We start from the raw sequence: 26,516 nt of genomic DNA on the forward strand, positions 1-26,516 counted from the left end.
AGAGGTCTGATATTGTTCTACATACACTCCTTGTTTTATTGCCCACATCACTGGCTATTCGCTCAAATCAAATCTACAAAAATTAAACACAAAGGGCAATTGAAATAATGGAGCTGGACCCTAAACAATTTACCTTAGAAACTACACGTCATTCTTCCTGTAGAAATGTTTATGCTGTGTGCCTGGTATGTCACTCGCCCTAAGTTACTAAGATTCGAGCATATAAGATGTGTTTTACAGTGTGTTGAAGAATGTGTTGAAGTTTCTTTTTTCAACTCAAAACAGAAGTTGTATAGAGTTAGACCGTTGTCACAATGCAATGGTATAAATAATCAATAAGCTAAAGCTGACAGCGCATGGCTTACATCGGGGTATCAGAAAATATACTTTTGTATTTTTATGTGCATTCCTATTGAAAGAACCATTGGGTCATGATCACATGTGGTCATGTTCACATTTTAAGCAGAAAAATGGATAAATATACCACAAAACATAAGTATTGTATATGCAAAAAATATATAATTACAAGGTCCACAGTCATTGACAGCTTCACACTGCATATACCGAGTTATTGTGCAATCACAGGCTTCTCTATAAGAATTATAATACATACGTAGGAGCTTTTTGGGGGGTTAGTACTACCAGCACCACTGACTCCAGGGGGATGAGGGGAGGAGACACACAAGTTCACATTTAGGACTTCAGCCGGTAGGTATTGCACTTCTCAAAATGACCAGCCAATCCTTGGTATACCAGAGTATTCTTATAGGTTTTTTTTGTTTGTTTTTGTTTTTTTAAGTTATAGGGAAGGTCAACTGTCTTTACAAAAATATAGGCTACAAAATTAAATACCAGGGATATTATACACCTATTTCCTCGACACCACTCGAATAAAAAATAACTAAACTAAATTACTCTTTTATATAAACCATACGCTAGAAGTTTTTATGTTTTTTTTTTTATTGCAGTCCTCTTCAAGTGCTTTATGAGGAAAATTCACAGAAAACTTTAGTATCCAATAGGTGTTTGGCACAGAGTTTTAACGCGTCAATATGTCATAATTTCCCAAAGCAGCCTGCAAACATACTGTAATTTCATGATTTTTTTTATAAACCTCATTCTGGTCAGTATACAGTAACCATAGAATTGTGTTTTTAAAATGCTATTCAACCACATTCTTTTTAGTTTACAGCGGGTTCCTGGGCACGGCCATACATCCGGATTACTTAAAAACTAAGGCCACTCCTATAGTCAATGCTGGCTCAGCTGAATGTATGGTATACATTGTGAGAGACAAATCAATGCAATAGGGCAGGGCAACCTCATCTACTCCAGAATGAGGTTAGAAGAAGACCGCATCAAGGGAGAAAAGATCAACAGCAACTAGAAAGGCAGCTTGCCTATCTCTGGAACATGCCAACATTTTGCTATATTCCAGGGATACGCAAACTGCCTTTCTAGTTGCTGTTCAACTTTTCTCCCTTGATGCGGTCTTCTTCTAACCTCATTCTGGAGTAATGATATTTGCCATCACAAAGCAGTTATTACTGCAGATTGTGCACTTTCATTACTACTTTGAACAAAAAGTTACAATATACGTATAAGTTAGAGTTTCTGTAATAGAGTCTGTTAAAAACCCCAATACTCATTAAATGTTTTACAGGGAGACACTGATTTAACAGAGCCTGCTCCGTGCTCCCTCCTCGTCCTACACCAACAAGACTCTGCACTTAAGGTTGGCACTACCTTGATTTATTGTGGTTTTGTTATTCACGGAGCCTTTTGCCTAGTTTTAGGTTTATATTGTAAACACAAATCTATGAACAAGGTCAGCAATATTTTAGGAATACTTCTGGCACCATAACCAATACAATGCTCTGTGGTGTTTTTACATTTAAAAAAAAAATAATAATAATACTACTGATGTGTTGCATTATATTTTATACTTGTTATTAAAAGAACACTGTAATCCTAACACTATAGTGTCCTAGTCACAATTTATGTGAACGGTCCACCACGGTCAGGTTTTTCCATCAGCTAATTTCTAGGTCTTCTGAGGTCTACACTGACAAATAAAAAGATTATACAAATGACAATATGTAAACAATATTAGGAGAGCAAAAAAAACTTCAAAGTGGAAATCGTAAGCTTTTGTTGCAATATCATAAAGCCACACAAAGCTCCTCTGACTTACAGTTTCTCAATATACAATTAAAAGCATAGTTCTCAGCTTTTTACAAGCATTCACATGGTTTGTTCTTTTTTTTTATCAGCACCCTTTTCTTAGTTAATAAAAGGGTGTTGTGTTGCGAGGGAAGAACAAAGTGATCAAACAAAAATAAACTAGTTGATGGTGCTAAAAGGACTTTCCTGAAACAAATTTCTAAAGTTTATTTATTCCTGGTATTTATAAAGCACCAACAGATTCCGCAACACTGTACCATTAGTGGAGGACGTACAATATACACAGACAAATACAAAAGGTAGAGAGTGCCCTGCCCGTAAGCTGATATCTAGCCATTGAAGCTCTTATATACAAAGTGCTTAGCTAGATAGCTTGTGCGCTTACAATCTAAAAGATAGGATAACATTGTGGAAAAGTAACGAACAAAATTAAATAAAAAATAGACAAATTTAATTTATTAACAGCACAGTTTAAAGGACCACTATAGGCACCCAGACCACTTCAGCTCAATGAAGTGGTGTGGGTGACAGTTCCCTCTAGTTTTAACCCTGCAGCTGAAAACAGTTTCAGAGAAACTGCTATGTTTACACTGAGGGTTAATCCAGCTTGTAGTGGCTGTCTCAATGACAGCCACTAGAGGCGCTTCCGTGATTTTCACGGTGAAAATCAGTGAGAATACACTGGACGTCCATAGGAAAGCATTGAGTAATGGGTGGTTTGATCACTTTAGACAACTCTTTACAGGAAGTGTTTAGGAAGGCTGTGCAAGTCATATGCAGGGAGGAGTGACTAGGGTTCATAAACAAAGGGATTTAACTCCTAAATGACAGAGAATTGAGCAGTGAGGCTGGAGGGGCATGTTCTATACACCAAAACTGTTTAATTAAGCTTAAGTTGTTTTGGTGACTATAGTGTCCTTTTAAGATACCTAGGCTACTAGCCAGGCCTTAAAAGTTACTACACAGAATGTAATAAGTGGGGGGACTGATAAACATTCAAACTGTATGCCAATGAAGTGTTATTGTTTTCTAATACAGGGATTCAAGCCCCATTCTACCCATAGGCAATACTGGAGTCCTCTGTGAAGCACATAGCCTTTCACCAGGCAACGCCAGTTATGTTCTTGATAAACTCTTCCTCCATTCCATTCAAGTGCAATCTTTCTACCCACAGGAGTCACTATAGTTCTCTTAGATCCTAAGGGGTTGACTGAGGGAGGCGTGTCCTGCAGAAGGAAGGGCTAACCTGTTAAAAGCCCTGTGGATAACACACACTCTCTTTGAATTTCCTCTCCTCACCCTCTCTTATCTTACTCTCAGCTGATGATCAATGGAGTGGTAACTGTATCATGTGTCTATGTCGGTTTCACTATATTAATTTAGTTAACTTTCCATTCAATCAATGACTAGATTTGGTAGCAACATATACTAGCCTATTTCAAATGTATAGTTTACTTATTTGATTAGCCTGTATTAATAAATATTATTGAATTGCCAAAAGCAAGGAGTGTGGACTGACTTTACACTCTGTTTTTAAGTTATTTTTTCTTATTAATTCCATACGTTTACGCCAATTGGTGAGTAAAGTTTACTTCACAGACTCAAAAGACAACACTACAAATGCTGTTGCGAGGAAGAGTCAGTGAATACAAACTGAAATGCAAGGAGGCTTAGTAGAGTACATTGCATGCTGAAGTGAATTGCTACTCTTTTTTCAAGTACTGTATATGAGAAGCCCTCCAAGAACGCTGCATTTTAGGAGAGTAAACCAGCGTTTGGACTTTAACAGAGGATTCCGGCTTTTAGAGAAGTGACGTCTCATGATGGACAAGAGCAACTTTTTTTTTTTTTTTAAAGGTGTTCAATAAAAAATATTTTTACACTATGGAACTTAATTTGTTTTTCAGATCAAGTGACGCACCAGAGTTGTTTAGACCCCACTCCAGGGCATGACAAATCCCAGGCATCTTGGATTTGTCAGCCTCTTCCCTCCGAGTTGGACGTCCGGCTCAGGCAGAGTGGAGGTGGCCAGCTTGGAAGAATGGAACTGGGCAGCGAGGGGGGCTACAGCTACTGAGTCTACTGCGCATGCATGGCAAAATGCTGCACCAATTAGTATTTCCTCCGAGTTGCATTAAATCAATGCATCTCTATTGGAAAAGTTTAGCGCCTCTACGCAGAGCTCTATCAAGTGCATCCTTATTAACAGAGGTGGATGACACCTAGTTCTCTTATTTAGGAAGGTAACATGCTTGGACAAATGGTCTTAAGCAGGGCTAAGCATATGGCATAACTATGACTGAACTCCATAAACACACAAAATAACATTACAGAACTCTACTAGCCGGACTTCTCAGGTGCCGTAAAAACAAAAAGATAACATAATGCAGACAGGACAGGCTATCCATATAGCAATTTATGTCTGGAAATAAATGTAAGCAACATTTCTATAGTATATTATATCCCAAAATGTAATATTGTTCTAGGGAAATAGAAAAAAAGTGTTAATTGCAATAGAATCCACAAAATACAGCATACTCCAGACATGAGAAAACCACACAATCAGCGCCAAGTAATTCAAATATTCATTAATAACCTCAGAGTAGCACAGCTCTTTATAATGAGGATTTAAGTTACAAAGCTTTTTTAGATAGAGGACAGACCTCAGGTCAGTGGCAGATACTATTATCATTTATACAAGGCCAACACATTCTACAGAGCTTTACAATTTTACAAAGAGGAAATAAAACAGCAGGCAATTGACAACCAAAACAGTGTCTACAAAAGCAGGAGATGGAGAGTGTCCTGCTCAAATAAGCTGTAGATCTATATTAAATTTGGTGAACTCCAAAAGGTTAATGGGGTCAGGAAACTAGGATAGTCATGTCTAACATCAATGAGATGATCATAACATTGTTACTGCTGAAATATTTCCAGTGAATAAGATGCATATAAAATAATTCACAAAAAATTGATGAGTGCTAGAAACCAAAGCAGTTATTTTTCAAAACAATGCAAAAAACTATGCCGAAACCCCCCCCACAAACAAAAACTTTGCAGGGCATTGTGAATGTAAAGTTAGTACAATTTGGAGTGTGCTTTTAGTGCTAAAACTTATTTAGATCCTCTTCCAATAGTGGATACCACAAGTTTACAAAACTCAAAATTTATTTTTTTTCTATGCTGTCCACCAATAGCGGCAAAGAATACAAAACAGTAAGAAAAAAATGGCATACGTAGTGATAAGACACTCCCATACCAAGTCCCAGTATAATAGTCAGCACCTCCCTACACATTTCCTCTTTCTCTGCTGCTCCACTGTCAGTTAAAGAACCACTATAGGCACCCAGACCACTTCAGCTCAATGAAGTGGTCTGGGTGCCAGGTCCCTCTAGTTTTAACCCTGCAGCTGAAAAACACAGCAGTTTCAGAGAAACTGCCTTGTTTACACCAAGGTTTAATCCAGCCTCTAGTGGCTGTCTCACTGACAGCCACTACAGGCTGCTTCTGCGATTCTCACTGGGAAAATCACAGTGAGAAGACGCTGACGTCCATAGGAAAGCATTGAGAAATGTTTTCCTCTGGGCGGTTTGAATGCATGCGCAGCTCTTGCCACGTGGACATTGGCAGGAGAAGGAGAGTTCCCCAGTGCCCGACACTGGAGAAAGGTAAGTGGCAGAAGGGGTTTTAACCAGCGGGAGGTGGGCCATGAGGGTGGGGTGGACCTAAGGACTACATAGTGCCAGGAAAACAAGTTTGTTTTCCTGGCACTATAGTGGTCCTTTAAGTACCATTTATTTTGTCTCTTGAGACTTTGGTTGTACAATTTTTTTGTATACTTGTGATTATATGTCTGGGGATTTTAGTTTAACTTAGCCTTTGGGTTTACCTTGTAATAACTGTATGTTTACCCGTTTTATTATGTATTTACTTGGTTCTGTGCTCAGGGTCGGAGACCAGCTGCGGGGTTTTCTCCCTCCTCTAATTTGGGGGTGTTCCCCTGGTCTAGGACTTTCTCTGACGTTACTTGCGGAGGTGCTTGGGTCTTGCCTTTTCGGTCTCCCCTGTCCGCAGTACCGGGTCCTGGGGCCAATTTGGCACCTTTTTTGGAGTTACTCTTCGTGCCATTGTGGTATCTGACGTTCGGAAGTTCGCACGCGAACACCCTTTCGCCTGTTTTACTCAGTGTGTTCATTCGGCCATTAACGTTATTCGTTCGCGGGTTCTTTCGGTGACTGTTTCCTTCATTTTTCCCTGACAGCATTCCTATTAAGTTAACTTTTCTGTGTTAGAATATTTTGTGGGTCTTAGCTCAATTTAGATATGCCTAAGGTGCCTGTATGCCCTCTACCCCTGTGGGGTTCACGCGCACTCATTAGCGCTCCAGAGGTCTGTGACAGACGCCATCATGCCCGCGGTGGGCACCATGTCCTTGGCCTTGTCCCAAACAATATCCCAAGCGTAAATGACCAGCCCCTCAGGCACAGGGACCACGGATCCCTCGACACGCACCCCGCCTCATGAGTTGGACTCCCTTGAGACTGAACCAAGAAAGGCTAGCCATAAATCTAGGCATATCTCTCCATCTGCCTCCAAATACAATATGACTGGCGTATCTCAGGGCGCCCCTGAAAGCGTGTCAAATCCACGCAAAACAGCCTTTCCGCACCAGGCAGTGAAAATGTGTGAAAGCACAGAATAAGAGTGAGTCAGACTCAGAAATCGGGTCTAGTGAAGAGGCTGGACTTGAGTCCAATAGTGACTCTGAGAATGAAGGGGACTGTGGTCTTGATCTTCTTACCTCCGCCATGGCAAGGATGACAGGAGGCGACCCTGGGGCTGATCCTCCTGCGGCTGCAGGGACTGCCCTCATGGACCGGATGGGCGAGCAATTGTTCGACCTGGATGCCCATCACAACTCGAGGTCAGTCGAGTGGCTCCCGGCGGACCATACGTCCAGCTACCTGGAAAATTGGGTGCGGCGCCCCCTTAGCAAGGCGGTACGTAATAAGCTCAGAGCTAAGTGCCCTAGAACGGTGGTGCCTAACAAGGTGTGATAAACCCCAAAAGTGGACCCCAAGATCAATCAGCGCCCCAACTTCCATGAGGCAAAGACCCGATCTCCCTTCTTCCGATCCCGTGGTCGACCATGGCGGTCAAGGGGATTAAGGAGGAGGTTCCGGTGGCAGACGACCCTACGGTAAGCTTGACTCTTCCACATGTTTCTTCTCCTGTGTAAGGGGCAGACTCCGTCTTTTTTCCCAGCATGGGCATCTCATCTCATCTCATCTCATCTCATCAGACACATGGGTTCTAGACACGATTTCACTTAGAACTAGTGGTAACACCTAGTCACATCCCTACTCCTTGACCGATCTGTTTTTCACCTTCGGGATCGTAGGTTAATCAATGAGGAATTGTCGGCCTTGCGTGCAAAAGAGGTTATAGAGTTGCCGCCTCTAAGCCCGCCAGGAGTCATCAGCAATGTCTTCCTGGTAGAGAAAAAGGGTGGCCAAATGTGCCTGATTATCAACCTGCGCCTGCTCAATACCAGGGTACGCCATCGGCATTTCAAGATGGAGGGCATCCATCTTCTCAGGGATTTACTCCTGCACGGGGATTGGCTGGCGAATGCTAGACCTGAGTGTCTGTGCACGCGACTTCCAGGGACATCCTACTCTTCCGCTGGCAGGGGGTGGGGGGGGGGGGGTGGAGAAGCATATGGCACATCACCTGTCTTCCGTTTGGTCTCTCTTCGGTGCCTTGGTGCTTCACCAAGCTGCTACGTTCAGCTATGGCCTGGCTCTGCAATCGGGGTGTTCGCCTTATTTATCTGAATGATATTCTGATCATGGTTCAGGATCGCTCTGTCCTCCTGTGGCATCTGCGATGGACGGTGGATCTGCTAACCCGACTGGGTTTTCTCAGCAACTGGGAGAAATCTTGCCTAACACCATACAGACAAATTGAATTCTTGGACTTCCTTTTGAACTCTGAGGAGGACTCCTTGAGCCTAGCTACGTCAAAGGTTCGGACTATCCACAAGGAACTTCGCAGGGCACTTACCCGACCACATCTTACGCTGTGTCACTTGGCAAGACTCATCGGACTGTTGGCATCGCCGATCCAGGCGGTGTTCCCGGCTCCTCTTCACTATCGAGTTCTCCAGCGGTTGAAGATTGCACAGCTTCGCGAAGGAGCATCATATGTGCACCTGATATCACTGGACAGGGAAACGAAAGACAAATTGCGTTGGTGGATTCACAATCTATGTGCGTGGAACAGCCATAGATTGTGAATCCACCAACGCCATATTCGGATCTTAGCCGAGTTCACCATAAACTTTGATGCAAGCTTCCATGGCTGGGGCGGCTACTGTGAAGGGGTGTCCACAGGAGGGCGCTGATCAGAGATCGAATTTGGAATGCACATCAATGCTCTGGAGCTTCTAGCGGAATCCTTTGCGATTCGGAGTTTCGCCTAGTGGACCGCCAATGCCTGCATTCGCCTACGTATGGACAACATATCAGCAGTTCAATAGGTCAACCACATGGGCAGCACCCAGTCGGCACTGTTGGCTCGCTTCGCTACGGACTTCAAGGAGTTTTGTCTAACATGGACAAAGGATTTGTCAGAGTTCATTGTTAGCTGGTTGGTCTCCGACTGGATTTAAAGGCAGTTGTTATTGTGCGGTTGTACCAATTCCTCGGTTCCTGTTTGATGTTTGTTTATTGTGGTCGCATCTCCAAAGAAAGAGGAAATGTGTAGGGAGGTGCTGACTATTATACGGAGACCTGGTATGGGAGTGGCTTATCACTATGTATGCCGCTATTGGTGGACAGTTAAGAAAGGGATATGCAATAGGAGCCTCCGTGTTTTTAATAAAATCATGACTTTTCGTCTTGTAATAGAAAAATCATGTAATGAATAGCAAGTCAAAGCAGGCACATATGGAACTGATGCAAGGTCCTGGTGACTGATTTATGCCATGTTTTAACCAAAATTGATATTAAATCGTGCATAACATATACATTGAATAGTCAAGTTTCAGCAATGTTCCATGACAGAAAATTTCAATCACTCTCACTCTTTACTGTCATGGAGACCAAACCAAAAACATATACACAGTCTAAGATTTACATACACAAATCAGTGCACATAATTCTAGGTTTAAAGATATAGACTGACTAAACATATACATATTCTATGAATATACATCTATTTACTTACTAGATATAACAATGCAAATGTTATATTTAAAAAGCAAAGACAACATTAATAATGCTAAGCTTAAGTCTATACATACAATCTTCAGATTGTCTTTAGTTTATAATGCATCCAATAATTATGTACTGCATTTTCCTTAGGTTTAAGGAGTATAACCCAAATAGCGTAGAGACCATACAATTTGCGCAAGGCTTATACATGTAACACAACATTTAAGATTTCTATTAATCACTTCAGCTGTAATTAACAGTATTAAAGGAACACTATAGTCACCTAAATTACTTTAGCTAAATAAAGCAGTTTTAGTGTATAGATCATTCCCCTGCAATTTCACAACTCCCCTGGCTATGATTGACAGAGCCTGCATGAAAAACAAACTGGTTTCACTTTCAAACAGATGTAATTTACCTTAAATAATTGTATCTCAATCTCTAAATTGAACTTTAATCACATACAGGAGGCTCTTACAGGGTCTAGCAAGCTATTAACATAGGGGATAAGAAAATCTTAATTAAACAGAACTTGCAATAAAGAAAGCCTAAATAGGGCTCTCTTTACAGGAAGTGTTTATGGAAGGCTGTGCAAGTCACATGCAGGGAGGTGTGACTAGGGTTCATAAACAAAGGGATTTAACTCCTAAATGGCAGAGGATTGAGCAGTGAGGCTGCAGGGGTATGTTCTATAAACCAAAACTGCTTCATTAAGCTAAAGTTGTTCAGGTGACTATAGTGTCACTTTAAGGGATCTCATTGTACTAGAACACGTAAGACACACAAGGTAGTCCTGATGCTTGGAGAATCTCTGGTTTGATACATGCACTGGAATAAAATATTTTTCCCAATGACAACAACAGATACCAGACCACAGAGGCACTTCAACTGCTTTAGTAGGAAATGAAAATTACAGGTATAAAAACCTTGTATGGTATACTTTCCCTTTGAGGCAAGGTTTCAGCTGAAGCAGGTAGTGGTTTTAAATAGATCTGCCTAGCAATCATAACATTTCCCTGCAGCAATGGTATTTTTCAGTCAATGATTTCCACACATATGGTATTTTTGCGCAACATTACTGAAGGTTATGTCTCGGCTGACCAGTCTTTATACATACGGCTTCAATTTGTAACTGAAAAAAAAAAAATTGCTCACAGTACAATTACACTTTGTCACAACACAGATTTACAGTTGCCTGTACTTTGCAGAGCACTTCACATAATATAACAACGTTTCTTTCCTCCATGAGTAAAATTTTTGGTAAAGAAATCATTTTGATTTACATGCTAAACTGAATCTACTAAATACGGTGAACAGTACACACACACACACACAAGTCCTAATGTATTTATCCACAACCCATATCATGTGTCTCTTAAAATAATTTTATAAAAATATAACAATACATTTTTCAATTTCAACAAACACTGGGAAAATGCACAATGGCTCACCTTCAAAATTAGATATTGCCCCGAACTGTTTCCAAGTCCTAGCAACTCAAAAACTATCATAAATTGATAATAAAACTATTCTCCGGAGCAGGAAGTTTTGAATGGCATCTTCCAAGTGTGGATGCCGTAACTTATACTCCTTCAATACAACAGGGTTTGACAAATTTGTATGAAATCTAGGAGCCAGCTAAAAAAGTTAGTAGCCAGGTTTTTCAATGCCAAAAATAAAAATGTTAAGGGACACTAGTCACCAGAAACACTACCGCTTAATGTAGTTATTCTGAAGTCTATATCCTGTCTCTGAACACTTTTAAATGTAAACACTGACTTTTCAGACATTGCTGCCTGGTGACACCTCTAGTGACAGTCACGTAGACGGCCTCTAGAAGTGCTTCCCAGGCCAGCGCTTCACACTGTGTGGCACCTACGTTAATGATCCCTATAGAGATGCATTGATTCAATACATCTCTATGAGGAGAAGTTGATTGGTGCATTGGCATTTTGCTGTGCATGTTAAATACTTTCCTATTGGGAAGCATTGAATTGGCTGAGATCGTTAATATTGATGATCTCCGCCATGGAGGTTGGGGCCAGCTGCGGCATCACCAGCACGGCGTGGGAAAAAAGGTGAGCAAAAACACCTTTCCCATGTGACTGGAGGGAAACAGGTCACTTAAACATACACACACACACACTCACAAATCATAACTTTTTTAATTTTAAATCCACCTAGCCTCCCTACCTTTGGGAGAGCTGGAGTGAATCAGCTTTCCCTGGGGTTCAGTGGGGCTGCTGCCATCTCCCTGCTCACCTCCCTCTCGCGCACGGTTTAGTTAACCGAAGTGACGTCATAACATGGCTCCCGGCATCACTGGAGGGCGCGCGAGGGAGCAGAGCAGGGAGATTTCAGCTCCCTCGCCGCGGCACTAAGTCAGCCGACCACCCCCTCCCTCAGCTCTCCATGAGCCACCCGCCTTCCTCTTTCAGCTTTCCATTAGCCGGCCGGCAGCCGGTCACTTCGGGGGGCTTAACAGGCTCACAAACCCCAGGTGCCAGGACAAATTTCCTGGTCGCCGCAATACAACAAGCTCGTCTTATATATTACCTAAAGAAATTACAAATGAGAAAAAAAAAGGGATATGTACAAAACAAATCCACATCTGGACACTTCTAGCTAATTTGGATAACACTTATTTAAAATTGTGATTATTCCACAGCGCTACGGAATTTGCTAGCGCTATACAAATAATAAAATAATAATGTGTCAACATTCTAAGTGTTCTGAATTGAAGAGCTAAACAGCAACTGCTGGTCTACAAACAGGAAACATAATTCTAGGTTTTTTTGTTTCATAGTTAAATGGTAGTGTTTAGTATAAAGTTTTATTTTAAGGCATTTGAATGACCTAAGCCATGAATGCAGTTAAAATATGGATACAATTAATATGAGTAACAGTTGTGTTGTAATCTAGATAGAACAAACACTCTAAATCTCACACAGTTCTCTGCTATTGATGCAAAATATTATATCCTCCAGTATTTGAGGGGGGAATGGGGTGTATACAGTGGTTATGGTGCCTAGACAGCTCCTCCTCCTGACAGCCCAGCGCCAACTGGAGGTATGATTAAGCAGAGATTACCCACTTCCTTTTCATACAAACAGATAATTATAATAGAGTGAAATCTGTCAACTGCCATTCAAAGCCAATCACTGCCACCCACTGATGCTCAAGCTAATGTTTCAATTGCCCAAGGAGCACAGAGGGTGTGGGCTACTGAGGACTCTCCTTCAACCCATTAAAATTGTTTTAGACTGAATGGAAGGACAGCTAACAATCCAGATAAAACAATTGAATGAGCTGAAACAGTTACAGTGCCTGCAGTGTCCTTTTAAGTGAGCACTGTATAGCTGATTATGATGCTATGATTCTGTCACACAGTTTTTGTATGATTTGGAGTGTCCAGATCCATAACCCAGCCCCTCCACAGCCAAATAGATAATGTGGAAATTACAGGTCTGTATTACCTGTAGAAAGGTAGCCAACCTTTGATGGATAGTAAAAAAATAAAATAGATATATCTATCTATATCTATCTATCTATCTGCATCTCGCAACACAGAAAATAATTTTTAGTATATACACACACCTTTACCAGTATTCTCATAGTTCTTAAAACCTTACTATAAAACAAAAAGGGCAAGTAAAATAGTTACCATGGAGACTCTGTGCCAGCATAAAATGTGCGTGGTTAAAGAATACAATGTTCTTTGCAATCACAGAATTCATATTATCAACATTTGTCAGTAGCTCACACACTCACAAGTGAGAAAATGAAATATTTCTCACTGCAAAAACTATGAATTTGCTTAAATTTTAAACATTTTTTTTCCCCCCTTTAACTTTTGCACCAATGACAAAAAATTAAATATTAAAAATACAGTGCAGCCACATAAAGCTCTGCGGGCTGTTTCGTTTGTACCAGATCAATGAGGTTCCTTTTGATGCAATACAGATTACAGGCCTTAATGCAGGTAGTATGTGATAGGTAAGGATGCAGGCTGTATTACAACTTTCAAACAAGGAAACCAACAACCCATCACTAAATGTGATAACCAGTTACATTTCTAACTTACCTACTTTAACTTTAGTTTTTAATTACAACTTCCCAGCTTGTTTCCATTATAATCTATTCATATATTTGTCTCTGAGGAACTCCTTCATTACAAAATTAGTTGCTAGGCTATCATGACAAAGGGAGTTTCCCTAAAGCCTTGTCAAAAAGGGGTTAACCTGTGTTCACATGAGTACATATGAGAGAGATATAAAAAAAAAAAAAAAAAAAAAAATAGATTTCTCACAGCTGGTAGCCTTGAGTATTTACATCCATAAACTGCATTAAACAATATACAGATAGTTATGAACTACAAGAATAGGTTGGTAATCTGGAAACCCTAATTACAAATAATAATTCTGACAAGATAAGAGAAACCAATCATGGACTCATCTGAGGTAGAAGGGGAGTCATCCTGGTATCCTACATACATATAGTAAAATATTTCTATTATATCCTGCTTCAATATAACTAAACAATAAGCATTCTTTAATAAAGGGACACTATAGTCACCTGAACAACTTTAGCTTAATGAAGCAGTTTTGGTGTATAGAACATGCCCCTGCAGCCTCACTGCTCAATCATCTGCCATTTAGGAGTTAAATCCCTTTGTTTATGAACCCTAGTCACACCTCCCTGCATGTGACTTGCACAGCCTTCCATAAACACTTCCTGTAAAGAAAGCCCTATTTAGGCTTTCTTTATTGCAAGTTCTGTTTAATTAAGATTTTCTTATCCCCTGCTATGTTAATAGCTTGCTAGACCCTGCAAGAGCCTCCTGTATGTGATTAAAGTTGATTTTAGAGATTGAGATACAATTATTTAAGGTAAATGACATCTGTTTGAAAGTGAAACCAGATTTTTCTTCATGTTGGCTCTGTCAATCATAGCCAGGGGAGGTGTGGCTAGGGCTGCATAAACAGAAACAAAGTGATTTAACTCCTAAATGACAGTGAATTGAGCAGTGAAATTGCAGGGGAATGATCTATACACTAAAACTGCTTTATTTAGCTAAAGTAATTTAGGGGACTATAGTGTTCCTTTAAAGCCTAAAACAATAACATTGTTGCACCAAGAAATATTTCACACATGGATTAATGCTAGGAATCAAACAAACAAAAAATAGATGTTAAATTATTCCAATAAAAAGTTCATGCAGTGTGGAGAAAAAAAAAAAAAAAAAACGTTTTGTTTGCTCTTCAAGGCAATAAATAAAATATAATACATAATACAAAGTTCTGCATATACCTTAATTGGAGCAGTAGAAAACTTGACCTTTCGGTTGGGCTCCGGGTTCTCATCTTCAGAAAGACCAGATAGTTCTTCATAATCGCTACAGACTTCATAATCCTCATCTTCAGTGGCAAACGCTTCTTTGCTTTCACCTATGCAATTCTCTGTTTCTGTGTCTCTGTCATCGTCAAAAGCAGCATTTTCAATCCCATACACATTTGTGGAATATTGAACTGTATTTTTGTTTTTATCAATGGGTTCCTCAAATTCACTCTCATCATCCTCTTCACTATCCACAGTCTCTACATCATCAAGTGGTTTCCTGGGGATGTCCTCTGATGTTGTGATAGCAAGGTCTTCAGAACCTGCCTCACTTTGTTGCTTCACACCATTTTCAAACTTTTGGACAGAATCCAACTGTTTCTGGTCAAGTGTCTTTAGGTCATCAAACACATCATCTTTCAAATCTTCACCATCACTCTCAGACGATTCATTTTGTAAGACTACCAGTTCTGCTCTCACCATTTCAGTTTGTGATTTTTCAGTTACAGAACTCTTAGAATCAGATGAGTTGTTAAATATGCTATTGTTATTCTTAAGAGACGTTATGTCATCTCCAATTACAGCATTTGAACAGCGTGATTTACTCTCCAAGGACAAGGTCTCTTCTGACCTTTGGTCATGAGTAGAAATGTGTTTGGTCCCAACATTATTATTCAGTTTCTTGGCTGACAAAGTATTTATGCTGTTTTCTGCTGGTGGCAAACTTGAATTCTCAGCATCGCTCAAACAGTCATCTGCCTTGGACAAGTCTTTGTTTTCCTCGCCATCACTGTCACCAAGAAAACTATCCAGCCTCCTGGAGATTGGTCCTGCACTGACAGAGGAAGAAGTGGAGGATGATCTGTGACTTAATACATTTGTCTCTTGGGATTCTCTATTCTTAGAAGATGTAGGAGATGTGGCAATACTTGTCATGGAAGATACACTAGATGGGCTGCGATCAGAAGAAGCACTTTCTAATTCAAAAGAGCCATGTCTTCGTTCAATCCTGGACACCTTTTCTTCCTTGGTGGGAGATGATCTGTCAAATGTAGATTGACGGTTGAGGTTTCTTTCAAACAGCTTCCTGGTTTCTGAAAACTTTTCAGCCAAGGATGCCTTGTCCAAATCCACTTCCTCATTTGTCTTGACCACCTTCTCGGGAGATGGCAGTTCAGGACTTGCATTTAAGGCATTGATCTTTTGTACACTTTCACTAGAATTGTTTGTCACAGGGGAAACAGAATCTGTTTTAATTAGTTTAGTCTCCACAGTATTTTCATTGGGACATGAACTCATTTGCATGAACATATTTTTGATCTTGTGGACACGGTTACCATATGAGGCACGTCCTCTTGTTTCACCTGGAGATCCATTGGTATTCAGCTTCAGAGACACTGGCTTAGGTGAAATTTCAGGTTTTACACCATCAAATGAACACTTAATGGCATGGAAATCAGACTTGTATGCATTTCTGTGTGGAGAAGCACTTCTAAGTGTCCTCTCCCCTTTCCCTTCGGTTTTCATCATTTTTATGTCACTAATTATGTAGTCTTCAGGAAAATAATTCACTGTCACTCCTGGTAACATGGACAACAGAAATCATAAGAATGATTTCTCCTCTGAGTTCATGGGAAACCCCAAGTAAGGAGTCACCCCACCACATTCAGTCTGTATAATTCCATTGCCACAAGACAACCATCTGCTGTAAGAAAGAAAAAAAATTATACAGGGAACAAAGTATCTTCCACAAGTTCTGAACATGTAAATGCAAGTTTATGAAGAACCACTTTCAAAGTTCCAATGGATTTCTCATGTATTTACTGTGAGGTTTTTTTGCAACTCGCTGCATGTTTTAAGGAATTATTGCTAGATCTGGCATTGTAATAGAAACTCTTAGAAAGCATACAATGACAATTTCCCACTGATCTAACTAAAGTTTACAGTGCAATAAACGCTTAAGGATTAAATGTAAAAAAAAAATATGTATTTAAGGACCTTTAAAGACCCAGTAAAATACCTGTAGGTGGTGAGTAACTGCAGAAGACTTTGTAACGCAGAGTTAGAACACTCCAACCTACTCTGTAAACCAGAAGTGGCAATGATGTGGTCCTCGCAGCTATTTAAGTATGCTTAAAGGATCACTATAGTGTCAGGAAAACAAACGTGTTTTCCTGACACTATATAATCCTTAGGTCCCCCCACACCCGCTGGGCTGAAGGGGTTAAAACCCATTCAGCCACTTACCTTTATCCAGCGCCGGGCTCCTTCGGCGCTGGTGACCTCTCCTCCCCCTCCGACGTCAGCTCCCGAGTGGAGCCGAAAGCACATGCGCAGCCAGAGCCGCGCGCTTTAAAGATGCCCATAGGAAAGCATTTCTCAATGCTTTCCTATGAATGTTATGCGTGCTCAATGCGATTTTCACATTGAGCGTCGTCAAGAAGACAGCCACTAGAGGCTGGATTAACCCTGCAATGTAAACATAGCAGTTTCTCTGAAAAACTGCTATGTTTAAACCTCAAGGGTTAAAACCTGGGGGATCTGGCACCCAGATCACTTCATTGAGCTGAAGTGGTCTGGGTGACTATAGTGGTCCTTTAATCCTGGCAAAGCAGAATGTGAGTTGCAATTCTAACTATATAAAGGGTCCAATTACTTTTTTTTATTATTATTATCATTAGTCTGTTAATATGGTACATTCGATTTTTCCAGACTGTACAGCATTGTGGAATAGATTGACTCTTTACAAATGTCAGTAATAATAATAATAATAATAATTACAACTAGAAGAAAGTCATGATAGCGTCCTTTCTGCCAAGGTCCTGAGGCAAATGAGGTTTCCACTAATAGATCAATTCAAAATGTTTTAATAAAAAGCATACACTCTGCCCTACCTCAGGAAAGTTTGACTTCCACATAAAGTCTAGCCCACCAGAAACAGCCCCATTCAGCACAAAACTGTCAAGATTACCCTTATAATACAATAAGCAGTCTTTTTTTTCGCTTATGAAAATAAATATATGTATTTAAAATTAAAGATCATATTTGAACTCTTAATGATCTCGTGAAAGTCATGCCAAGCTTCACTGTAAAAGGCTATTCTAGGTTTTACAGGGACAGTAAATATATAACAAGCACTTGTGTCTGTCCCTGGACGTCTTTCTTTCCATTCCTCTCACATGCTCCTGGGCTCCTTTTTTTATTCTTTTGGATTGATAATCACTCAGGAGACTGCTGGGTGATTCTCAATCCAAAAGAATAAAAAATTAAAATAAAAGCCCAGGAGCATGTGAGAGGAATGGAAAGATAGGAGCCCAGAGCCCTGGAGCATGTGAATGGAAAGAAAGGAACCTAGGTCCCGGAGGAACAGAAAGACCATACTTCTTAGCAGAGACTAGCAATGGGCCATCTGCCCATTGTTACTCTCACCTGGCCCATTTCCATACTTTAGTCTCTTTGATGGCCCACTTTTTTTCCTTTCCTGGTTGCTGGCCCCTGCTCCCATGTATATGTCATCTCTCTGGCCACTGGCCCTTGTCCCTGCTCTCCTGTCTCTGCTCCACTGGTCACTTTTGTTGGCCATTATTGTCACTGCGCTTCTGTTTCCTGGCCCTTGACCCTTTTGTTGGCCATAGTTCCTACCATACTGGATCCCCCCCTGTCCCTGATCTCCACGACCCCCCCTCTCCCTGGTTCCTGCTCTCTCCAGGACCCCCCTGGTCCCTGCTCTCTCCAGGACCCCCCTCGGTCCCTGCTCTCTCCAGGACCCCCCCCCCCGTCCCTGCTCTCTCCAGGACCCCCCCCCCGTCCCTGCTCTCTCCAGGACCCCCCCCGGTCCCTGCTCTCTCCAGGACCCCCCCCCGGTCCCTGCTCTCTCCAGGAACCCCCCCCCCCCTGGTCCCTGCTCTCTCCAGGAACCCCCCCCCCCCTGGTCCCTGCTCTCTCCAGGACCCACCCCTGGTCCCTGCTCTCTCCAGGACCCCCCCCCCCCCGGTCCCTGCTCTCTCCAGGACCCCCCCCGTCCCTGCTCTCTCCAGGACCCCCCCCTGGTCCCTGCTCTCTCCAGGACCCCCCCCTGGTCCCTGCTCTCTCCAGGACCCCCCCCCCCCGGTCCCTGCTCTCTCCAGGACCCCCCCCCCCCCCGTCCCTGCTCTCTCCAGGACCCCCCCCTGGTCCCTGCTCTCTCCAGGACCCCCCCCTGGTCCCTGCTCTCTCCAGGACCCCCCCCTGGTCCCTGCTCTCTCCAGGACCCCCCCCTGGTCCCTGCTCTCTCCAGGACCCCCCCCCTGGTCCCTGCTCTCTCCAGGACCCCCCCCTGGTCCCTGCTCTCTCCAGGACCCCCCCCCCCCGGTCCCTGCTCTCTCCAGGACCCCCCCTGGTCCCTGCTCTCTCCAGGACCCCCCCTGGTCCCTGCTCTCTCCAGGACCCCCCCCCCCCCCCCCGGTCCCTGCTCTCTCCAGGACCCCCCCTGGTCCCTGCTCTCTCCAGGACCCCCCCCTGGTCCCTGCTCTCTCCAGGACCCCCCCCTGGTCCCTGCTCTCTCCAGGACCCCCCCTGGTCCCTGCTCTCTCCAGGAGCCCCCCTGGTCCCTGCTCTCTCCAGGAGCCCCCCTGGTCCCTGCTCTCTCCAGGAGCCCCCCTGGTCCCTGTTCTCCTGTCCTCCCACACAAAGAGCCGGAGCTGGCCGGCCTCGTGATGAAGTTTGTGAAGTACCTGAAGTTTCCGTGTGGCCGGCTCGGGCTGTCCCTCCTTCTCCCAGCCGCCGCACAGTCTCCGGGAAGAGCCAACAAGTGGCGAGTATTGATTAAGCCGCTCTCAGCCGCCGTGCCGCCATCACTTTTCCCTCCTCCCACTCGCCTCCCCCGGGATCCGTCTCCTTCTTCTACTTCTTTTTTTTTTTCTCCCTCCTCCTCTCCCTCTTCCCAAATAACTCACTCCCCGAGGCGCGAGCTGGCAGCGGGCAGGGCGGGGGCGCGCGCGCTCCCCCCTTTACTGTCCCCAGCCAATCAGAAGGGCCGCCGCTACTGCCGCGCGCGACCTCTCCCCATTTGCTTCTCAGACAAGTTCGGGTCTGCCGTTGAGGCGCGCGCTCGCGCTCGCGCTCGCCAGGAGGGATACTGCGAGCGGAATACTTCACCGCGCCGCCGCGAGGACAAGCGCTGGGGCTTCCCAGAGCGCGCTCCCGCCACGGTGTCTCTCCTTCTTTAGCCAGCAGGCACCGCGCGGGCACGAGCACGCATGGAGTGTCTGCCTGTGTGGGCGCGCCCAAAGATCTTACCTCAGTTAGTCTGTAGAAGTTCTTTGGTCGTAACAATAATAGACTCCCCAGCAGGCTTCCTCTGTGCCAGTATGTCTGACCAGAGTCTCAGGCTGCTGCCAGTAATCAGAGTTTTGGGATTGTTCACTAAGATCCAGAAAACTAGAAAAGTAAATGTTGGAAAAAAATAAATAAAATAAGAATTTGACCAAAAAATACAATTCAAGCACTATTAAAAAAAATGTTCATATATCCATCAAAAGTATAAAAATAAGGATCTGGGAAGAGAAATCCAACCAGAGGAACGAAAAAAACAAAAAACTTTAATCTTGCAAATTTACTGCACCTCCCCCCCCCCCCCTAAAAATGTATATGAATTTTTATATATATATATATATATATATATATATATATTTCCAATAGAGAAGTTGACAGCTTAAGCTAATGACAGCACTCTAAATCACTCCAAAATATTGGATTAAGGCACTCAATAATATCACGCCAAACTGCAAACCATATTATATGTTAACCTTGATGTATAGTAATAAGTATACATATAGTATACTATTCACCAAGGTATCATTGTACGTTGCTCAAACTGCAACTCAGAACCAAATACGAGAACAGAGGTCAGGTTCTGTGTGATGTGCGTTGTGGGTGTTAATTTCAATTCAAGTGCATTAAAGGAACACTTCAGGTACCATAACAACATAATTGGAATTAAGTTGTTATGGTGCCAAGAGGTCATCAGGCTCTTTTCTTAACTGCAGGGTTTAAACCGTTCTTGAACGGTTTTACCCAAAAGGTTGCCCCCAACTCCGGATCTCCAATTCCTCCAGTAGCATCTAGCTTTTCATATTGACTTTTAGCAAACGCCAAGTTCCGCAGGGGACGCCGCTGACTGGCTTGAGGGGTCAGCTGATGCTCTAAACCTATCAGTAGCTCCCTGTTCATAAAAAAAATACGTACCCTGCCCAGCAACACTCAATGCTTCCTGAAAGTCAGTTACCTTGCTTTTCTTAGCTATTGTTTTTGGTTATGTGTAATTGCTCTATGCAAAATGATAAAACTAATGTAATTGCTACATACAATATAATTAATCAAGCACCATACTCGCACAGTTATTTATTAAACTAGGAATTTTAGTTAACTTTATTTCAAAATAATGCAGGAATATTATATATACTATATTGTATGCTATATTCTTTTTTTTTTTTTTTGGGAGGGCTTATAACCAAGTGTTCAGCAGTGAAAGGTTTAAAAGAAATGCTTCAATCCTCGGTACCCAAATAGTTTCTATGGTTACACGAAAAGCCCGTACAGCATGACATAAGAATAACTTTATGTAAAAAAAAAAAAAGTAATCATGAATGCGTGGGAAATAAAAGTTCATTATAGAGTAATAATAAGGAAACGTGTGATAAACTGTCAGAGTTCTTAAAGTAAACTGTTAAAGGAACATGCAGGATATACCCTCCCCCACACACCCCTCCCTCATTTTTAATATACAACATAGAAAAGGCAATAAGGACATGCACAATTAATATAAAATATAACAAATTAGTCTCCTTTGGTATGCTGCATTGTTGTTGCACCATTTAAATTGTATAAATACAACAATTTGATGCAAATATATTTTCATCTACTGCCTGAAGCCATGAACAAGTGGTTTTGTCCAGCAGACGGGAGATACACACAACAAAACTGTACTGTACCTTGATTTACAAGTGAATATTGTTCACCAGGATCTAGAAAATAAATGGGTGTGGGTGTTCTTTGTGGTTTAATGCATTGGGTGGGCCTGTCATTTTTCAAAGTATTGCTCTGAAATAATTCTACATAATTTTTGAATTGATTTTGTTTTAAAGATGTCTCTGGGAGGGAACACAAGATCAGAAAAAGAATGTATCATTTATGATGGGAGTGAGGATGCGGCTATACAGTAAAGCTATACAGTAAAATGTCGAGGGTGGGGTTACAACTCACGCCAGGTCTTCTGTGAACATTGTAGCAGGTTGTTTTATTGTTAAAATTTTGGAGGACATGTGACATTCAGCTTCTTGGAATGTGATACCATGAAATTTCGACCTTTTAAGTATAATGTGGAATATGCAAAATCCTGTTTTGTTGTATACCACCTATGGAAAACTGAAGAACAATACTAGAGATTATTAGTAGTTGTGAAAGTAGAAATTTAAAGTTTTCATTTGTATCTCAATTTAAAAAATGACCATTAACCTGTTCATTTATTGTTTGCTTCATTTAGTTTTAACTCAAATTCCAAATTTACAATCTTCATAAATTTACAAAACCATTATTGGTGGACATGGAAGAGCCATTTGTCAGGAATTTATCCTTGGTTGAATTCTTAGCTGCCAAAACATGAATTAAATAAAAGAAATAAAAAAAAAAAAGAAATGAGGGGCTCTATTAACAGTTTGACAACTTACCTGATGAACTCCGGGAGATGGTCACTTCCTCCCTTGAGAGCCAGAAGTTAAGACCTCTAAAGTGGCTTGATTACTTGCATTGGGAAGGAGAGTGTAAAGGCACTTGTGACACCATAACAACTACAGCCTACCTAAAAGGTTATTGAGCTTAGAGTGTTTATTTAAAGGGAACCTCTAGGCACCATTACAACTTAATTGGAATGAAGTTGGCATTGTTCAAGGAGGTCCCTGGCAACAAGTTATGATTAGGGGTTAAACTGTTCACAAAGAAAACCCTAAAGTCTTCTCTCCAGCACCATTTAGCTCTGCCCCGTGCCACTGATTAGCGGAGAGCATCAGCTGATGCCTAAGATCCTCTAAGCCGACCAGCTGATGCTCTAAGTAAATGTGTACGGTTCTCATGCCGTTCTGTAAATGGGGAGCTACTGATTGGCTTAGAGTGTCAGATAACTCTCTCAGCCAATCAGCGGAGCCCCTGTCCGAGACAGACCAAGACTTTCTGTTTGAAGAATTGTAGAGAAGTGGTAGGACAAAGGGTGGGGAAAAACAGCGCTGGAGAGAAGACTTTGAGCAGTTTAACCCCCTAAAGGTCATAAGCACTACATAATTTGTTGGCACTTTATAAATAATAATAACCCACAAAGGTAAGCTTCCGCTAGAACCTCCTGGTATACTGGCAACTTCATTCTGATGAAGTTGTTATGGTGTCCAGCGTGTTGCTTTATGTCTGGTGTATTGAACTCCACATAACTGTAATGCTTTAGTATATTAGTTATGCAATTTATTTCCTCATGCAAGTGAAATTTATATCCCATGAATTACTAGGAGCTGAACCTGAATCTCTACTGTACATCGAAAAAAGTTGTGTTAAACAGGAACAAGAGAATCTTTTCTTATGAATGAGAGAGATTAAGTGAGAAGACGCTGTTGTACACATCACAGAAGGGAAACTTATATTTAAAGGGAAGGCTATAGATCTTGATAAAAGGCTAGCTAGTGCAGACTGGCAGGGAAGCGTAAAGTCAGTGGAGGGAGTGGTGGGATTAACAAGGTGTTCTGGGAGGTATCTGCTGAACGTTCTTCAAATGTAATAGCCAGGATTTGTAATAGCCCTAAAGGGACACTCCAAGCGCCATAAACACTACAGTTAATGCACTGGTTTCGGAGAAAAGATCCTGTACCTGCAGTCTCTCCCTTAAAAATACTGCCTTTCCTTTAAAAAAGGCAGTGTACATACATGTATCCATAAGCACACCTCGAATGGCTGCAAGTTGCAACTCAACAGTGATGCAGTCTAATATCTTTGCAAGACCAATGTTCTCTTCTCCACGCTTAGCATTGGAATGCCAAATGCTCCCAATAGAGATGCATTGAAGTACAGCTTTTGTTTCAAATGTGCAGCAGGCCCCCCCAATGATTCTATTTGGTGAACCACTGGATTAGCTGAAATTATCAGTCATGATGATCTCAGTCAGGGTGGGGTGTGGGCCACAGCGAGACCAGCGCAGTGTGGGATTCTAGGTGAGTTAAATGTATTTACGTTACTCAAAAACCCTACTTCTATATCGGCAGCAAAAACACTTAAAGGGATACTTTAGTGTTAGGAATACAAAGCTGTATTCCTAACACTATAACTGCCTTTGCCTCCCTCCACTGCATGTTAAGGGTTAAAAAAAACTTTTTTTACTTACCTGATCCCAGCGCCGATGCACCTCCTTTGACGTCATCCGACATGGAAGGACTAATGCGCATGCAAGGAGATCGCTGCAAGTGCATTAGGCCCTCCCTATGGGAAAGCTTTGAATCAATGATTCAATCTGGGCATTTAACTGACGCTGAAGAGAGTAAGGACATCCAGTTTTAAGGGACCTGAGATCCCAGAGGCGCCTTTAGTGGCTGTCTGGTAGAGCTGGAACTGAAATGTAAACACTGCAGTATCTCTGAAACTGCTTGCATTGCAGGACTAAGGACAATAGTTATACTGCACCCAGAACACTTCAATGATCTGAAGTCGTCTGGGTGCCTATAGTGTCCCTTTAACTTTTGAAATACATGCAGTGGGACCTCGGTTTACAAACTCCTCGGTTAACATAATTTTCGATTTACAAATGAAAATCCATTGAAAATAATGCCTCGGTTTACAAATTTATTTCGCAATACAAAGCGAGTTTTCCCAGGATGCATTGCACCTGGGAGCTTTATAGCACCGCCCCCTGCATGCTGGAGCCAGTGGGTCGTTTGCATGCCTTTTATTGTGTGTTCTGCATTGTGGGTTGCTTTCCATGCCAGCTCATTTTGGCTTTTTTCTGACCTCCAGAACGGATTAATTGGTTTTCAGTGCATTCCTATGGGAAACTGCGTTTCGGTTTACAAATGTTTCACAATAAGAAACGTCCCATAAAACGCATTAAATTTGTAAACCGAGGTCCCACTGTATTTCTATTTCTAACATGAGTGTCTCTCTAAGTGTTTATTTGCAAATGTGAGAGGTTTGATTAACAAAATGTGTTTGCTAGAGTCATTGGCGAAATATAATACTACGTTCATTACAGAAACTTATTCAGCTGAAATGCATAATTGGGCAAGTGATTGAAATAGTTTTATTCTATGTAGGAGGATCACAGTAAAAGGAAGATGTATATGTATTTTGTCTACTAGGTTTTATTATTATATTTGTAAAGTGCCAACAAATTCTGCAGCGCTGTACCATAGGTGAACTAGCAAACAAGAAGTTGCAACAAGTCAAGTTGCACAAACAGGAACAGAAGGTGCTGAGGGCCCTGTTCAAGAAAGCTTGCATTCTAACTGTTAATACATGTATTAAATAAAAAGTAATTGGTTTATGATGACACTGTTAATAATGTTGAAGAAATGTGCTTAGGAGCAAAGAGTTTATTTTAATGAGAATAATCAGCAGTTAACAAAGCTGCACATCTATGTTAGGCATTAATCCTGGGAAATTATATTATACCCAGACACTTATTGGGATATTGGTTTAGATAAAGAGACATGTTTTTTACTGTGTACGATTTAAATTAGTAGATGAACCAACCGGAATTGATACCTGTATTTCTGGATCTAGTAATAACGTGCTGTTTTCAAAGTAACGAAGCATTTTGAAATAGTGATAATAAAATAGTATTGTTTCAGGCAGTCTGTGAGCTCTTTGTATTTTGTGATTGCAGCATTACAAGGAGATCGCCCTCTCTACTGTTTATCATCATGATCTGCCTGCCAGTCTCACAGTGACTGGAGCTGGGCTGTGCATGTACATCATTTACAGCAGGGGAGCATTCAGGAAGACCCAGCCGGAGACTGGTGATCTTGTTAATGACACCACCAGTAGATGGCTGAAACTGGTCTAATTCATCAATGTAATTTAAAAGACTGTGTGAGCTCTCATTTTAAGTTCTGCACACAGCTTATTAGTCAGTGTGGGGCACTAAATATTGAGTGATGCTTGGATTCCCCAGTACCAGCAAAGATATAGCCCTACATAAAAGGCATAACAGTAGAGGGCATATTTTAGTTATTAAGCAGTTAAACTAATAATGGGCATAGAATAAGGAAACACATGTAAAATAAACAGATTACAATCACTTTGGCTTAGTGGAAATGTCAGTGAAGAATTAAAAATAGGAAAATTGGACATAATAGATCAGCAGCACCACTTAGAAAAAATATTCTAAGTACGTTTATGACAAAACATTTTAAGAATAAAAACTCACTGAAATCTAAAATGGGTCGAAATATTAGATGTTAGTGAGTAAGTGGTATTGATAGAGGCTTTAACAATCTCTTCCTCGTTAGTATATAGCAAGAATGAACTAAGAGGTATAGATTTACATATCAATGCTACAAAACCCTTACAGCCGATATGTGATTGTCTAACACAAGAGAAAGAACAATAGCAATTAAATAAAGTTAGGATAGATAAGGAACAGATGGTATACACCCACAGATAGTTAGGGAGCTTTATTATAGTAATATCTAAGCCATTATAGGTAATGGTTTAGGATTCATTCTTTTCTCGAATTGTGCTAAAGGAGTGTTATTGTAGGGGATCAAAATC

At 41.6% G+C, this 26,516-nt stretch overlaps 1 protein-coding gene across 1 annotated transcript in view; it reads right to left on the bottom strand.

Moving 5' to 3' along the window:
• LOC134571467 (neurabin-1-like) overlaps positions 1-19,701 on the bottom strand; it is an 80,096-nt gene extending 60,395 nt beyond the window's left edge. Inside the window, exons 1-2 of the mRNA XM_063429731.1 lie at positions 19,451-19,701; positions 14,712-16,443 (exon numbers count right to left, since the gene is read on the bottom strand). Of these exons, the coding sequence (XP_063285801.1) occupies positions 14,712-16,328 (1,617 nt within the window). The 5' untranslated portion in view covers positions 16,329-16,443; positions 19,451-19,701. The remainder of the gene's footprint in view (positions 1-14,711; positions 16,444-19,450) is intronic.
• Positions 19,702-26,516: the final 6,815 nt, after the last annotated feature.

The sequence above is a fragment of the Pelobates fuscus genome, chromosome 8, assembly GCF_036172605.1.
Source record: "Pelobates fuscus isolate aPelFus1 chromosome 8, aPelFus1.pri, whole genome shotgun sequence".
NCBI classification, from domain to species: Eukaryota; Metazoa; Chordata; class Amphibia; order Anura; family Pelobatidae; genus Pelobates; species Pelobates fuscus.